Source organism: Chiloscyllium plagiosum, unplaced genomic scaffold (genome assembly GCF_037043375.1).
Source record: "Chiloscyllium plagiosum isolate Xiang-an unplaced genomic scaffold, Cpla_swu_hap1 HiC_scaffold_47, whole genome shotgun sequence".
Lineage (NCBI taxonomy): Eukaryota > Metazoa > Chordata > Chondrichthyes > Orectolobiformes > Hemiscylliidae > Chiloscyllium > Chiloscyllium plagiosum.
Genome location: NW_028270185.1, coordinates 22,552,245 through 22,567,755, shown reverse-complemented (window position 1 = coordinate 22,567,755; position 15,511 = coordinate 22,552,245). Strand labels below are relative to the sequence as shown.

Below are 15,511 nucleotides of genomic sequence, written 5' to 3'. Positions count from 1 at the left end.
AGTAAATAAGCATCACAAAAGAAAAGTTTTATAAAATACAATTACTTTATTGCTTGTCATCTTTTTTTTCTAATTGGTTTGCTCACTGCCTTTGTCCAGGAGATTAGACCAGGCCATTCCTACAGGGTTGGCAACTTTGCATTGCATTCTCTATAATGTTGGAACACAAAGCAGCTTCAAGGAGTCCAAATTGGGATCTGGCCCTCTGGTCACCTCAATATTGAGTTTCAGTCATATTGGCCAGGCAGCCACTTACAGAATAAAGTAAGATAATTGGACCGTCTTTCCATGGAGTCAGTAAGTCTTTTCTCGTACCTGAAAACAGTAACTACGCACGTGGAAGATCAGTTCAAAGTAAGAGCCAGTGGAGATAGGCATCTGAGGCTTCCTCTCTTCTGTTCCCCAACGCTCACGCTCCAATGTGTTGCAAACCACAGTCCCCTCATCATAACGTATGTTGAAGTGAAAGGCAATATCAGAACGTGGCTTCACAATGCTGCCACACTGGAAATCCACTGCAAACCTACGAGGCAAAAAGACAGATGCAGATGCAGTCATGCTGCTCCCAATGTGGTTCCCAGTGTTCTGGGAATGGTGACAGTCACTGCTACAGCACATTACACATAAGGTGTCCCTGAAACTGATTATTATCAAAAGACAAGGATGGGATAGTAGCGGTGGTGGTGGCTGGGGGCAGGGGGAGGATCATAGAGTCTTCTAAAGTAGAAAAAGGCCCTTCAGCCCACTGTGTCTATGCTGTCCAACAAATGGTAAACTATACTGGATTGCCCATTTACCTGTTATGCCCTAGTATTTTAAGTGTTCATCCAGATGCATAGAATCATATAGATGTAAAGCATGGAAACAGACCCTTCGGTCCAACCCGTCCATGCCGACCATATATCCCAACCCAATCTAGTACCAACTGCCAGCACCCGGCCCATATCCCTCTAAACCCTTCCTATTCATTTACCCATCCAAATGCCTCTTAAATGTTGTAATTGTACTAGCCTCCACCACATCCTCTGGCAGCTCATTCCATACACGCACCACCCTCTGCGTGAAAACGTTACCCTTTAGGTCCCTTTTATATCTTTCCCCTCTCACCCTAAACCTATGCCCTCTAGTTCTGGACTCCCCGACCCCAGGGAAAAGACTTTGCCTATTTATCCTATCCATGCCCCTCATGATTTTATGAACCTCTATCTTGAATGATGTGAGAGTAGATGCCTCCACTACCATCTCAGGCAGTACGTTCCATATTTCTACCATCCTCTAGGTGAAAAGGTTTTCCTCAGATCTTCTTTAACCCACTTACTCTTAACCTTAAACTATCGCCCTCTAGTCTTAGACACATCTACCATGTGAAATGGACAAGGCCAGACCACTACTCTTCGCATGTGGAACAGCTTTTGAACATCTCTCCTGAATGGCCTGACCCTAATTCTTAGATAATGCTCCTGGTTCTGTCACACAAGTGAAAGGCAATGGCCATCTCCAATAAGGGAGAATCTAACTACCACCCTGTGACACTCAATAGCATTATCATCTCTAAATTTCCCGCAATCAACATCCTGGAAGTTACTATTGACCAGAAATTGAACTAGACTAACCATATAAAAACAGAGGCTACAATAGTAGGTCAGGGACTGCGAATCCTGCAGCAAATCCTGCATCAGACTCCCATTGTCTGCCTACCATCTACAAGGTGTGTGATGGAATACTCCCTACTTGCCTAGATGAGTGCAGCTTCAACAACATTCAAGAAGCTGCACACCATCAAGGACAAATCAGCTCATTTGACATACGTTCACAAAAGCCCCTCCGTCCCTAGCACTCAGTAGCTATCTACAAGATAAACTGCAGAAATTCATCACAGATCCTAAGACAGCACCTTCCAAACCCATGAAAGACGAGGGCAGCAAATATAACACCCCAACTACAAGATCCCCTCCAAGAAACTCACCACCCTCATTTGGAAATATATCACTGTTACTTCAGTGTCACTGGGGACAAAATCCTGGAACTCCATCCTTAATGACATTGTTGGTCTACCTGCACATGGACTGCCGTGATTCAAGAATGTAGCTCACCACCACTTCCTCAAGGGTAACTATGGGCAGAAGATAAATGCCGGACAGCCAGGATGCACATCAGACGAGTGGATCAAAGAAAAGGAGGAGACGTAGGCATACGGCTTATCAAGTCTGCTCTGCTATTGAACGGGATTATGGCCGATCTTATCATCATCAAATCCATTTTCTTGCCTTTCCTCTCTAAAGATTTCAGAGCTCCAGTAACAGGCTTTGGAGACCGAACAGTGGCTGGCGTCATTGTGGTGTACCCATGAGATAGAGAACTATGTGGTTCGTGTAGTTAGAGTACTGGTCACACCACAGGGTTGGGGGCAGGCAGGCAGTTTGGGAATGAGTGACCACCAGGCAGTCAAAGAGGTATATTCTTCAAAGAGTTCCCCAAAAGGGAGAGGTAGGTAAACTTACTAGATCTCGCTGGACAAAGGAAGTGATAGAGAATAAGCTAAAGAATACACGTCATGTAAAAAATACAGTTGAGCCAAGAGTGATAAGAAGGTTAAGAGGGAGGTGATGAAACAAATCAGAGTACCAATGCTGGGTTATGGGAAAAGATTAACAACCAAGATAAGAGAAAATACCAATGTCATAAACCAACATTTTAATAGTCAAGGGGTGATAAAAATAGGGCCAAATAGAGGCCAAAGGTGTGATTTACACATGGAGGCAGGGTTTATGGTTGAGGTTTGAATGAATATTTTTCTTAAAATTAATTCATGGGATGCAGGCTTCGCTGGCCTAGGTCAACAATCATTGCCCATTCCGAGTTGACCTCAAGAATCCTGTGGTGAGCTGTCTTCTTGAACCACTGCAGTCCACTTGGTTCAAGTGGACACATGACATCATGAGGGAGGGAGTTTCAGGAATTTGACCCAGTGACAGTGAAGAAATGATGACACATTTCCAAGTGAGGATGGTGAGTGACTTGGAGGGAAACTTTCTGCAGATGGGAGTATTCCCATATTTCTGCTGCTCTTGTCCTTCTAGATGATAGTGATCTCAGGCCTTAGAATGCCTGTAATTGGTGAATTTCTGCATGCATCTTATAGATGGTACACACTGCTGCTAATGTGTGTTGGTGGTAGAGGGAGTGAACGTTTGTGGATGTGGTGTCAATCAAGTGGGCTGCTTATCTTGGGTGGTTTCAAGTATCTTGAGTGTTTTTGGAGCTGCATTGACCCAGTCAAATGGGCAGTATTTGTAGCTGAGAGTCAGGCTTTGGGAGTCAGGGAATGAATTGTTTATGGCAGGACTCCCAGCCTATGATTTCCTCTTGTAACCATTGAATTAATATGGCTAGTCAAGTTCAATTTCTGGTCAATGGTAACCCCCTCAGGATGTTGATAAGGGAGGAATTCAGTAATAGTAATGCCATTAAATGTCAAGGAGCAATGGTTAAATTCTCTCATAGGAAATAGTCATTGCCTGCCATTTGTCTGCTCAAGCCTCAGTGTTGTCCAGGACTTGTTGTATTTTTCCATGGACTGCTTCATTTGTGAATATTGCACAATCATCAGTGAACATCCCACTCCTGACCTTATGATAAAGGGAAGGTCATTGATTAAGCAGCTGTAAATGGTTGAGCCTAGGACTGTAATGTGAGGAAATCCTGCAGAGCTGACCTGAACTTGAGATGACTGACTTCCAAAAAGAACAAATGAATCTTTTGTGCCAGAAACGACTCCAACCAGCAGAGAGGTCTCCCCTCCACATCGCGATTGCCACTGACTCTAGCTTGCAAGGTCTATTTAATGTCATACTCAGGCAAATGCTGCCTTAATGTCAAGGGCAGTCATTCACAACTCACCTCCCAAGTTCAGCTCTTCTGTCCATGCTTGAACTGAAGTCAATGGCCTCTGGTTAAGTCCGATCTGCGTATCAGTGAGCAGTAACTTTCTAAGCAGATAGGGGTTGGGGAGGATGGGGTGAGCTCATGGGGCAGTAACTGGCCAGGTTAGATTTGCCCTGCATTTTGTGCACAGGACATACCTGGGCAATTTTCCACATTGTAGGGTAGATGTCAGTCTTGTAGCTGTCGGCTGGGGGAGCAGCAAATTCTGAAGCACAGTCTTCAGTACTACTACCAGACTATTGTCAAGGCTCACAGTCTTTTCAGTTTCCAGTGCCTCCAAGCATTTATTCACATCATATGGAGTGAACTGAATTGTATAATGTCTGGGGATCATAGAAGGAGGAGAAAGTGAGGTCTGCAGATGCTGGAGATCAGAGATGGAAATGTGTTGCTGGAAAAGCGCAGCAGGTCAAGCAGCATCTAGGGAACAGGAGAATCGACGTTTCGGGCATTAGAAGGGCTAATGCCCGAAACGTCGATTCTCCTGTTCCCTAGATGCTGCCTGACGTGCTGCGCTTTTCCAGCAACACATTTCCATCATAGAAGGAGGCCAAGATAGATCATCCACTCAACACATCTGGCTGGATATTGTTACAAATGCTTCAGAAATATTTTTTGCACTGATGTGCTGGGCTCCCCATCGTTATTTAATTGTCCACCACCATTCACAACTGGATATAGCAGGACTACAGAGCTTAGGTCTGATCTGTTGGTTTAAGAATTATCTAGTCTTGACTGTCTATTGCTGCTTATTAGTCCTGGTTGTAGTTTCACCAGGTTGACATCTCACTGTTAGCTCATCCTAGCACTGCTTCTGCCATGTCATTCTTTCTCTTCATTCATCCAGGGTTGATCCCCTGGCTTGATGGTAATGATAGAGCGGAGGATATGCCAGGCCATGAAGTTGCAGATTTATGTTAGAGTACCATTCTGTTACTGTTGATTGCCCAAAGGGCTTCACAGGTACCCAGTCTTGAGTTGCTAGATTTGTTTGAAGTCTTATCCCATGGAACACAGTGGTAGTGCCGAGTAACATGATGGAAAGAACTCTCAATGTAAAGTTGAGACTTCGTGTGCAGTGATCTGTACAGAGACATCTGCAGCAGGCAGCTTGGTGAGGATGTGGTCAGGTTGGTCAGGTTTGTTTTTCTCTCTCTCCAGTTTCCTTACCACCTGCCACAGACCCAGTTAAGCAGCTACGTCCTTTAAGACTCAATCAACGCATTCAGTAATGGTACTGCTGAGCCACTCGTGGCAATTAGACTAAAGTGAGGGCTGCAAATGCTGGAGGTTAGAGTCAAGAGTGTGGTGCTGGAAAAGCACATCAGGTCAGGTAGCATCCGAGGAGCAGGAGAATCGACGATTGGTGCTTTTGCCCGATATAAGCTCATCTTGGAAGGGTATAATTAGCAATCTAACTCTATGAGGTTCCTTGGTGGACAAAGTTGAGAATGTGGTGCTGGAAAAGCATAGCAGGTCAGGCAGCAACCGAGGAGCAGGAGAATCGACATTTTGGTAGGTTTTCCAGATGAAGGACTCTTGCCTGAAACATCGATTTTCTGCTCCTCGGATGCTGCCTGACCTGCTGTGCTTTTTCAGCACCCCACACTTTCCACTCTGATCTCCAGCATCTACAGTCCTCAGTTTCTCCTCTTTGGAGGACGGAGACATAGATAGAATTCTTCGTTAAGATAGAGAGTGGCATAGTTAATTCTGAGACTAGGGTCCTTAATCTAAATAAAGCAACTACAAAAATATGAGGCATGAGCTGGTTATGCTAAATTGGTACATACTATTTTAACGATAGTATGTACCAATTGGCAATGGCCAACATCTAAACAGCATATGGAGGAACTGCAGCAATTGTTCTTTCCTGAAAGCAACCAATGCTGGCGATCACAGCGGTTCAGACAGCATCCACAAAGAAGTTATTCTTTCCTGATGGGCACAAAAATATAACGGGAAAGGTGGCCCAACCATGGCGAACAAGGGAAAGGAAGGATATCATTAGTTCCAAGGAAGGTTGTAGAAATTCCTCCCAAAAAAAGCAGGAGATTTGAGGATTAGGAGAAGGTCAAAGGGATTAATTAAGAGAGGGAAAATAGTACAAGAGTAAGCTTGCAGGGAACATCATAACTGATTGTAAGCGCTTCAACTAACATGAAGAGAAAAAGTTTAGTGAAGACAAATGTAGAGCCTTTCCAATCAAAAATAGATGATGTTAAAATGGGGAACAACTAGATGGCAGATCAATTAAATACATAGTTTAATTCTGTTTTCAAACAGGGGAACACAAATAACATCCCAAAGAATTAGGGAACAAAGGGTCTAATGTTTTATTAGGGAAATGGTGTTGCGGAAGTGGTGGGTTTAAAGACTTAAAGGACCACCACTAGAAATAATGGACGCATTTGTGGAAGCTTTCAAGAGCCTATAGGCTCTGAAACAGTTCCTATGGATTAGAAGGTAGCTAATGTAACCCCACTATTTAAAAAGGGTGGTGAACAGAGAGCATGAATCATAGACCAGCTTGCCTGACATCAGTTGTGGAGAAAATAATGGAGTCAATTAACAAAGATTTAAAATCAGAGCACTTGGAAAATAGTACAAGATTAGATAGCATAGAATTAGAAAAAGGAAGTCATAAATACGCTAGAATCTTTCAAGGATGTAACCAATTGGTCAGGGGCAGCCTTGGATTTTCAAAAGACTTTCAGTAAGGTCCCACATGAGCGACAAATGAAATGGTAAAAGAGCAATTGAGATGTAAAAAAGGTGTTAATGATAGGAGTGAGAAGGAGAAAATGGATCCGCGATGCTGAAAGCAAAGCCGACAAGATAAAAACAAGACATAATGCAGATGCTTAGGTATGTTGGGGAGGCTCCTGATCAAAGTGGAAAACACTGCTCATACTGTCAAGTTGTTGAACTTAATGTTGAGTTCTAAAGTCCTGTAAAGTACCTAAATGAAAAATGAGGGGCTGTTCTTCCACCTTGCACAGAACTTCACTGGAACATTGCTGCCGGCCTAGGTCAGAAACATTAGCATGAGAGCAAGATGGTGCACTGAAATGGCAAGGAAATGAAAGGTTGGGGGTCATTCTTATGGGCAGAGTAAAAGTATTTCACTAAACTGCTAGCCAGTATGTGTTTGGTTTCACCAATGTAGAGGAGACTGCATTGTGAGCAGTAAATACAGTAGACTGGATTGAAAGATGTACAACTGAAACACTGGACATTCACCTAGAAGCTGTATTTGGGACGTTGGACAGTGAGAAGATGGGCGGTAAAAGGGCAATTGTTACATCTGTGATTGCATGAGAAGATGTCATGGAAGCATTTGGAGTGATAGAGCAGACTCAGGGTTTCATAGAGGAATAGTCTTTCTGGAACACTGAGGAGAGAGGAAGATGTATTTGGTGGTGGTATCTTTTTGAGGTGGTGGTAATGGTGGAGGATGGTGTTTTGAATGTGAAAGCTGGTGGAATGGAAACTGTGGACAAGGGCAACCTTATTGTTGTTCTGGGAGGTGAGGGCAGAAGTCAAAGAAATGGGGTGACTCCGCTGAGGGTACTATCAAGCTGGGGAAGATGCGGGAGGTGCTCAGTTCAGGAGGAAGAGGGACATGTTGAAGCCATTTTGTGGAAGGTGGTAAGCTTTATGCAAAAGTGAATTTCAGATTCTTTCAGAGTTGCAAGAAGTATTGATTGCTCTAGTGTTGGATTAATGCACATCAACAAATACATGTGTCATTCATCATGAGTCACATTTGTTGAGCAACTCAAGTGCAATAAAACATCACACTGATGCCTTGCAGCAGCAGTACGAACCACTATAGGAGATCGGAATGAAGATGAACAAAAGATTGATCAAAGAAGTTGGTTTTAAGAGGCATCTTCAAGGAAGACACAAATGGAGAGACAGTGAGCCTTAAAGAAGCAATTCCACAGACTCAGAGCTTGCAAGTTGAAGGCACAGCCATCAATGGTGCAATGACTAAAAACGGGAATGCTGAAGAGGCCAGGTTTCGAGGAGAGCAGAGATCTTGGAAGTTTGTGGAACTCAAAGAGATGTTAGAGATAGAGAAGAGTCAGGCAATAAAGAGATTTAATAGTCCTGATCAGATTTTTAAAATTGACATTGGTTTTCAACAGGACCCAATGTAGGACAGTGACAATAGAGTGATGGATAGACAGGATTTAACATGAGTTAGGACATGGGAAACAACATGACCTCAGGTTTACAGAGTTCAAAATGCAGGATGCCAGTCAGGAGTGCATTGGAGTAGTTGACTCTGGAAATAACAAAAGCATGAATGAGGGTTTCGACAGCAGATGAGCTGAAGCAGAGATTGAATCAAGTGTTGTTACAGGGAAATTGATGGTCTTAATGATGGTCAGTAGCTTATCTCAATCAAACAATGTTAATGTGTGTTCAACCTGGTTCAACCTCAGACCATTGCCAGGTTGAAGGGTAGATTTAGTGGCTTGGAATATGAGTGCTGCAGAAACCAAAAGTAGTGGCTTTTGCTTGTCCCTATATTTATTTGGAGAGAATATCTGTTCATCCAGAACTGGATGTCAGAAAAATGGTGCAACCACCATGGACCAAATAGCTTCCTTCTGTTTTGGGACAATTCTGGGAAATTAAGTGAATTTAAATATAGTTGGGGGTGATGGTTGGCAGAGAGATGATGGCAGAGCTAAGTTGTCAGGTTGCATCTGAAGATAAATTCTGCACTTTCAGATCACGTCTCAAAGGAGTAGCATGTAGATGAGAAATAGAAGTGGACTAGGGATAGTCTTGGGGAACATCAGGGGCAACAATGCAGGAGCAGGAAGATAAGCCATTGCAAGTGACTCTCTGCTTACGATCAGATGGAAAAGAATGGAATCAGGTGTGGTGAACCATTCCAAGTGCTTTGCAGAATTGATGATTACTCAGTCAGAGCCCCTGTCCCAAGACCTTAAAGTAGATGTTACAGATCTAGAACCGAAAGCTTGGTTGAAGTGGTAAAGCATCTTAAGTAAAGACAGGTTTGGGGAGAGGACTCCTCCAAGGCATTAGGAGCTGCAGGTTCAGTTACCAGTGCTGGAGTGATGACAGTTGAGGATGGGAACAAAGACAGAACAGGACAAACAGTGAGACCTGGTTGTCTTACCTCTTGGTTAGAGTGGCGCTGGAAAAGCACAGCAGGTCAGGCAGCATCCAAGGAGCAGGAAAATCGATGTTTCAGGCAAAAGCCCTTCATCAGGAATCCTGCCCGAAACATCGATTTTCCCGCTCCTCGGATGCGGGCTGCCTTGCTATGCTTTTCCAGCACCACTCTAATCTTGACTCTAATCTCCAACATCTGAAGTACCCACTTCTGCCTGTCTTACCTCTTGGCATGTCCTGGCACCTGCCCTTGAACGATAATCATCTTTCCATCTTGTAGTCCACCAAGGATAGTCCCAACGAAAGGGATAATCTGAAATAGAACAAGTAGAGTACTCAAGACTCTATCTTACGCCATGGTACTGTGGCTGCAGAATTTTGTCTCAGGCCGCCCCCTCACTGCTTCCTGTACCTCTCCTGTAGTGTTGGTGATCCATCTGCTATCTCTGTCCTTCTGAGTTTATGAGGGTGGGGTTGAAAGGAGCTTGGCTGAGTTACTGCAGTTTATCTTATTGATGTATCACTGCCAGACAAACGGTCCGCCCTGTCCTCGAATTATGAGACCCAATGTTTAACAAAGTTAAGAACAAAACTGAGGAACTTCTGCTATCACCAGGTCAACAGCATTTCCCCATCCCCTCACTCACTTCCTCCCTTCTTTCCCTCTCTCACACCCTCACTCACTGTCCTTCACTCACCCTCTCTTTCTCCCTCCACCTCTTCCTCACACTCTCCCTCATTCTCCCTTCTCTCCCTCACACCCTCATTCTCGCCATCCCACTCTCTCCCCTTCACTCTCTCTCAGTCCCTGCTTTACTCTCAGTCCCTGTCGTTCTTTCCCCATCACGCCCTCCCCTCTCATTACTTCCTCCATCAGTTTCTTGCTTCTCCCTCCTACCTTCCACCTCCTCACTGTCTCTCCCTCAGTCCCTCACTCTCATCCACTCTCCTTCACTCTGTCCCTCCCGCTCTCATTCTCTTTATCTCACAGTCTATCACACACTTTCACTCGCCCCCCCCCCCCCTCCGTGAATTCATTCTCTTCTTACTCCTGAATTTAACACAACATTGCGGTTACTCGGAGGAAACAATCAGCGGCGAAGAGCTGGCGCTTTGGGCCAAATGGTATTTGCGAGTGCTGGATGGGCATTGCGGGCCCTGGGGCAGTTTGCAGCTACATACCGGGTTATAGATGGGCTGCTGCTCCATTCTGTCCTAATGCGAATCTCTGGCGCCAGCCTTGTGTGCAATCCCCCAACTGCTACTGTCCCTCCCAAAAATACACTGTCGGGAAGTGAGTTGGCTCTCACACAGAAACGAAACTTACATTCAGTTTCGATTTTCATCAGAAACGTGTTCCGCCGACCTCTCCCAATGCCTGCCAAAGTGATCTTTGAGTTCATTGTCTGTTTACATTCACACTTGCCTTATTCTTGTTACTGGATAAGGCTAGCGTCGTTTTCCTTTCAACAAAGTAGGCTAAGGGTGAGCTGATTGAAGTGAACAAAGTTATGAAGGTGGTCAGAATAGATAAGTAGACCTTACCCCTTAGTTGGGGTGTGGGGGCGGGGGAGGTCAGTAACTGGTTTTAAGGTTACAAGGGAATTTGAGAAAAATGATTTTCTCTTAAAGGGTGGGGGAATCTCGAACTCAATGCCTAAAAGGGTGGGAGAGGTATTAAGCTCCTCCCATTCTTATGCCACCTTCATACTTAAATTCAAAAGAAAATTCCGTTGAAGATTTTAAAATACTGCCGTGTCATTTCACGTGTACGCAATGAATAAAGTCTAATGGCTATTACTTGACTCCAAAAGAGATAAATACCCCAGTCTAATAATTACTTAAAAGCTAAATGGGTTGTCTGCTCTCTCTGTTATGCAATTGCTATTCTTAATTCTCTATTCTCAAAGTACTCTGCTCTCTCCGTTCTATATACAGATTTTTAAAAAGATTTACTTGGCAAAACTATTCATAGAATCCCTACAGTGTGGAAGCAGGCCATTCAGCCCAATAAGTCCACACCGGCCCTCCAAAGAGTAACCCACCCAGAACCATTCCCCTACCCTTGGGTTGTGGGAGTAAATCAGAGTGGCCAAAGGAAACCCACGTAGACACAAGGAAAATGTGCAAATTCCACACAGACAGTGGGCCAAGGCTGGAATCGAACCCAAGTCCCTGGTACCACTGAGCCACCATGCCACCTATTGCAAGACATTTGCCAGCCTGACCCCCGGCCCATTTTGGAAGTTAATTTCTTTTTATAGATATTTTTATTGAAAATTTAACATGTTTTTACAAGTTTACAAATAAAAAAACCCAAGCATAAACATTGATATACAATTAAGTCTTAAATAAATAATAGAGGAGAAAGTGAGGGCTGCAGATGCTGGAGATCAGAGCTGAAAATGTGTTGCTGGAAAAGCGCAGCAGGTCAGGCAGCATCCAAGGAAGAGGAGAATCGACGTTTCGGGCATAAGCCCTTCTTCAGGAATGAGGAAGGTGTGTCCAGCAGGCTAAGATAAAAGGTAGGGAGGAGGGACTTGGGGGAGGGGCTTTGGAAATGCAATAGGTGGAAGGAGGTTAAGGTGAGGGTGATAGGCCGGAGTGGGGTGGGGGCGGAGAGGTCAGGAAGAAGATTGCAGGTTAGGAAGGCGGTGCTGAGTTCGAGGGATTTGACTGAGACAAGGTGAGGGGAAGGGGAAATGAGGAAACTGGAGAAATCTGAGTTCATCCCTTGTGGTTGGAGGGTTCCCAGGCAGAAGATGAGGCGCTCTTCCTCCAACCGTCGTGTTGCCATGGTCTGGCGATGGAGGAGTCCAAGGACCTGCATGTCCTTGGTGGAGTGGGAGGGGGAGTTAAAGTGTTGGGCTACGGGCTCCTTGTAGCTCTGCAGCCGGAACAGGACTGGGCGGGGATGCTGGTTCGAGCTGGGCCCACACATTGCAACCCGGTAGGCCCATTCCACCCTTACCTGGCCTGATCCAGCCTCCAGATTTAACAGCTGTGGAAGCCACTGCTCGAGGAACGCTGTAAGCTGACTTTACTCTTTCCGTTCGGGAAGGCCCAGCAAACGAATATTTTTTCGACGACCTGATTCTGCGGTAGTCTCGGAGGTCGTGGCCTTTAGCTCCGCCCCTCTGATTCGGTGCTCGATTTCCTCAATGTCTCAGTTGTGCTTTTGTAGCGCGGCCGAGAGTGAGTTCCTTCTGCTCTGGGACTCTTCAATGAAGGAATCGCCACCGTAGGTGAGTCCCCTGGGGTGGCTGCGGATGCCTCTGCTGCAGCGGGGGAGGACGGGGGAGGGGTTCCTGTGTGCTGAGAGCTGCGTGCACCTTTCCCCTTAGTCATTTTTGCAGGAGACTAGACTGTTTAAATTTAGTACAGAGCAACTAATTAAGTAAAAACTATTTTAAATGAGTTGATGAGTGTGGTGGAGGTGGGTGGCCCACTTTGCCCAAGTCTTGGGAGGAGCGTTATAGACTCAGACTTGCTGGGTCACCACCATCTTGGATTTCGGAAGTTGATTATTAAATGAATGAATCTTTGAAAGAATAAATTCTGTTCCTAATAAAATAAACTATGATCATTGTGACAATACAATGGCTTTACGTGTATTTGGCCGTGTTTCTTTTTATGAAGAAAGGTTGGGACAGGTGCTTGCAGTCTGCTCCAAAGGTATTCAAGTAAACAGCTTGTGGGGCTTTGGGGATTTTTAAAAAGTTGGAACAATAGAAGCAGCCTGAATGGGTGGGGTCAAGCTCCAAACAGAATCAGGATTTTTGTTTAGTTTTAGCCTTCAGTAGCAGTTGCTGTTGGAGAATCATGAAGCTGGAAGCTGCTTTTCCTCTCTCTATTAAAGCTGAAAGCTGGGGTTCTCTTCTTGTTGCTAGAATTGTATGTGAGACAATCTATTTTACTGAATTTGCCTTTGTCAAAAAGTGTGGTGCTGGAAAAGCACAGCCAGTCAGGCAGCATCTGAGGAGCAGGAGAGTCAACGTTTCGAGCATAAGCTCTTCATCAGCTGACATCCTGCATCTTCCCAGTTTGTACTTATTTCCCTTTATCCACAGTAAAGTTTTAATGTGTTGATTCAGTATAGTAGTCTGTTTGCTGAGGCTCCTTTTATTTGCCAAATGTGAATGATCAAGTTCTTCAAACCTCTCTGCATTATTCACTTTAATAATTCCTGCAGTATTGAGATCCACGTTCTCATCACTGTTTGATGTTAACCAATCTCTTTTGAGTTCCCTGTTATTTTCTTGGTGATTATCTGATATTGACAGCTTCTCGTCATACTGTTCCCTATGAGGTGTGGTGTGGACTTGTTTGGCCAAAGAGCCTGTTTCCCCACTGTCGGTAATCTAATTGTAATTTGGTGGTCAATGAGGTGGTGCTGATGGACAGAGAGGTTGAGAATGTACATATGACAATACATTGCATTGAGTGTGGATTTTAGGACATAATAGAAACATTCTGTCTGAGCAGCGTTGTGTGTCATGACGTTACCTATAGTCCTGGATGGAGTTGAAACACAAAGAATGGAGCTTCAGTCCAAATCCATGTGAATTCAAATGTTATGAGTGAACTAGAAAGCAGTAAAGGTGAACTAGTTGAAAGAATAAAAAATAAGTACCATCAGAGAGAAGAAACCTTCTATAAGGTGGGCATACCTGGAAGAGAAGAAGCAATGTGTTGAAAACACAAAGTATTGCAAATGCTGGAGATCCAGAGTAAAAACAGAAAAGGTTATTAGGAAAGGTTGAGCATGCTGGGCCATTTAGAAACAAAAGTGCTGAGGAGTGACCTGATGGGGATAGTGGGAAGGCATGATTTAAGGTCTTTAGAGACATACAGACAGGTTAGGTAAATGAACATAAACTTGGCAGATGGAATATAAATGAAGAAATGTGAGGTTTTGCACTTTAGCACGAAGAATAGAATAATGGCATATCACTTGAATAGAAAAAGTCTGCAGCAAGCTGCAGCATCTAGGGACTTGGGCTCCTTGTGCATGAATCACAGGAATGTTCAACGAATAACAGGGAAGATGAAAGGGCTATTAGCCTTTATTTCAAAGGTGTGGAGGTGCTGGTGTTGGACTGCAGTGGACAAAGTCAGAAGTCATATGATACCAGATTATAGTCCAAAAAGTCTATTTAAAATCACAAGCTTCCGGAGTGTTGCTCCTTCAACAGATGAACTCATAGTGTCATAGAGATGCACAGCACAGAAACAGACCCTTCGGTCCAACTCGTCCATGCAATAACGTGTAGCGCTCCGAAAGCTTGTGATTTCAAATAAACCTGTTGGACTATAACCTGGTATCATGTGACTTCTAACTTTTCTTGAAAGGGAATGGAGTATAAACACAGAGAGGTCTTGCAAAGCATGAAACAAAACAGTAGTCAGAACACACCCAGAAAAACTGTAGGCAGTTTTCCTTATCTTTTAATATCCCTTTCTCTAAAGAAAGATACACTGGCATTGGATGCAGTCCAAAGACCATTTGCAAAGTTGATTCCTGGCATGGAGGGATTGTCTTACAAGCAGAGGTTGAGTTGGCTGGAGTTCAAAAGAATGAAAGATGATCTGATTGAAACACATAAGATTCCTAGGTGGGCTTGACAGGGTAGGTTGTGGAGAGATTGCTTCCACTTATGGGAGACCCTAGCACAGAGGGCAGAATCTCAGAATAAAAGGGTGCCCACTTAGGACAGAGATGAAGGGGATTTCTTTTCTCTCAGGTTGTAATTACTTTGTGGAATTATTTATGGCAGGGGGCTGTGGAGACTGGGCTATTAAGTTAATTAAAATTATAGAATGATACAGGTACAGAAGAGGCCCTTTGGTCATTCAGGTCTGCACCACAAAAAATACCCAATTGTCTAAAGTACTCCCACTTTCCCACACTAGGCCCATAGCCTTGAGTGTTATGACACTTCAAGAGCTCATTCAAGTACTCTTTAAAAGTTATGAAGTTTCCACCTCAACTACTTTCCCAGGCAATATTTTCAGACCCCATTACTCTGTGAGTGAGAAGGATTTTCCTCAAATCCCTTCTAAACCTCTTGCCTTTCACTTTAAAATTATACCTCCTTGTTATTGACCCTTCAACTAAGGGAACCAGCTGCTTTCAATTCATCCTGTCCATGCTCCTTGTAATCTTATACACCTCTAATAGGTAACCCCCTCAATCTTGTCTGCTCCAAAGAAAGCAACCTGAGCTTATCCAGCCTCTCTTCATAGCTAAATGCTCTATTCCTGGCAACATCCTGGTGGGTTCTAAGGAAAGATCACTCAACCCAAAGCGTTAATTCTGATTTCTCTCCACAGATGCTGCAACATGCTGAGATCTTCCAGCAACTTCTTTTTTGTAAGATCCAATTACATCCCTCCTAGAGTGCAGTGA

General features: G+C 44.2%; 1 protein-coding gene across 4 annotated transcripts in view; it reads right to left on the bottom strand.

Moving 5' to 3' along the window:
- The window catches only part of LOC122542909 (galectin-9B-like), a 31,868-nt gene extending 21,455 nt beyond the window's left edge, over nt 1-10,413 (bottom strand). For 2 of the 4 annotated variants that reach the window (XM_043681050.2, XM_043681054.2), the window contains exons 1-3: nt 10,285-10,411; nt 9,327-9,415; nt 316-523 (exon numbers count right to left, since the gene is read on the bottom strand). In XM_043681050.2, coding sequence (XP_043536985.2) covers nt 316-523; nt 9,327-9,415; nt 10,285-10,311 — 324 coding nt within the window. In that variant the 5' untranslated portion in view covers nt 10,312-10,411. Of the gene's footprint in view, nt 1-315; nt 524-9,326; nt 9,416-10,284 lie in introns of all 4 variants that reach the window. The other 2 variants (XM_043681053.2, XM_043681052.2) reach the window with 2 other exon arrangements.
- Nucleotides 10,414-15,511: the final 5,098 nt, after the last annotated feature.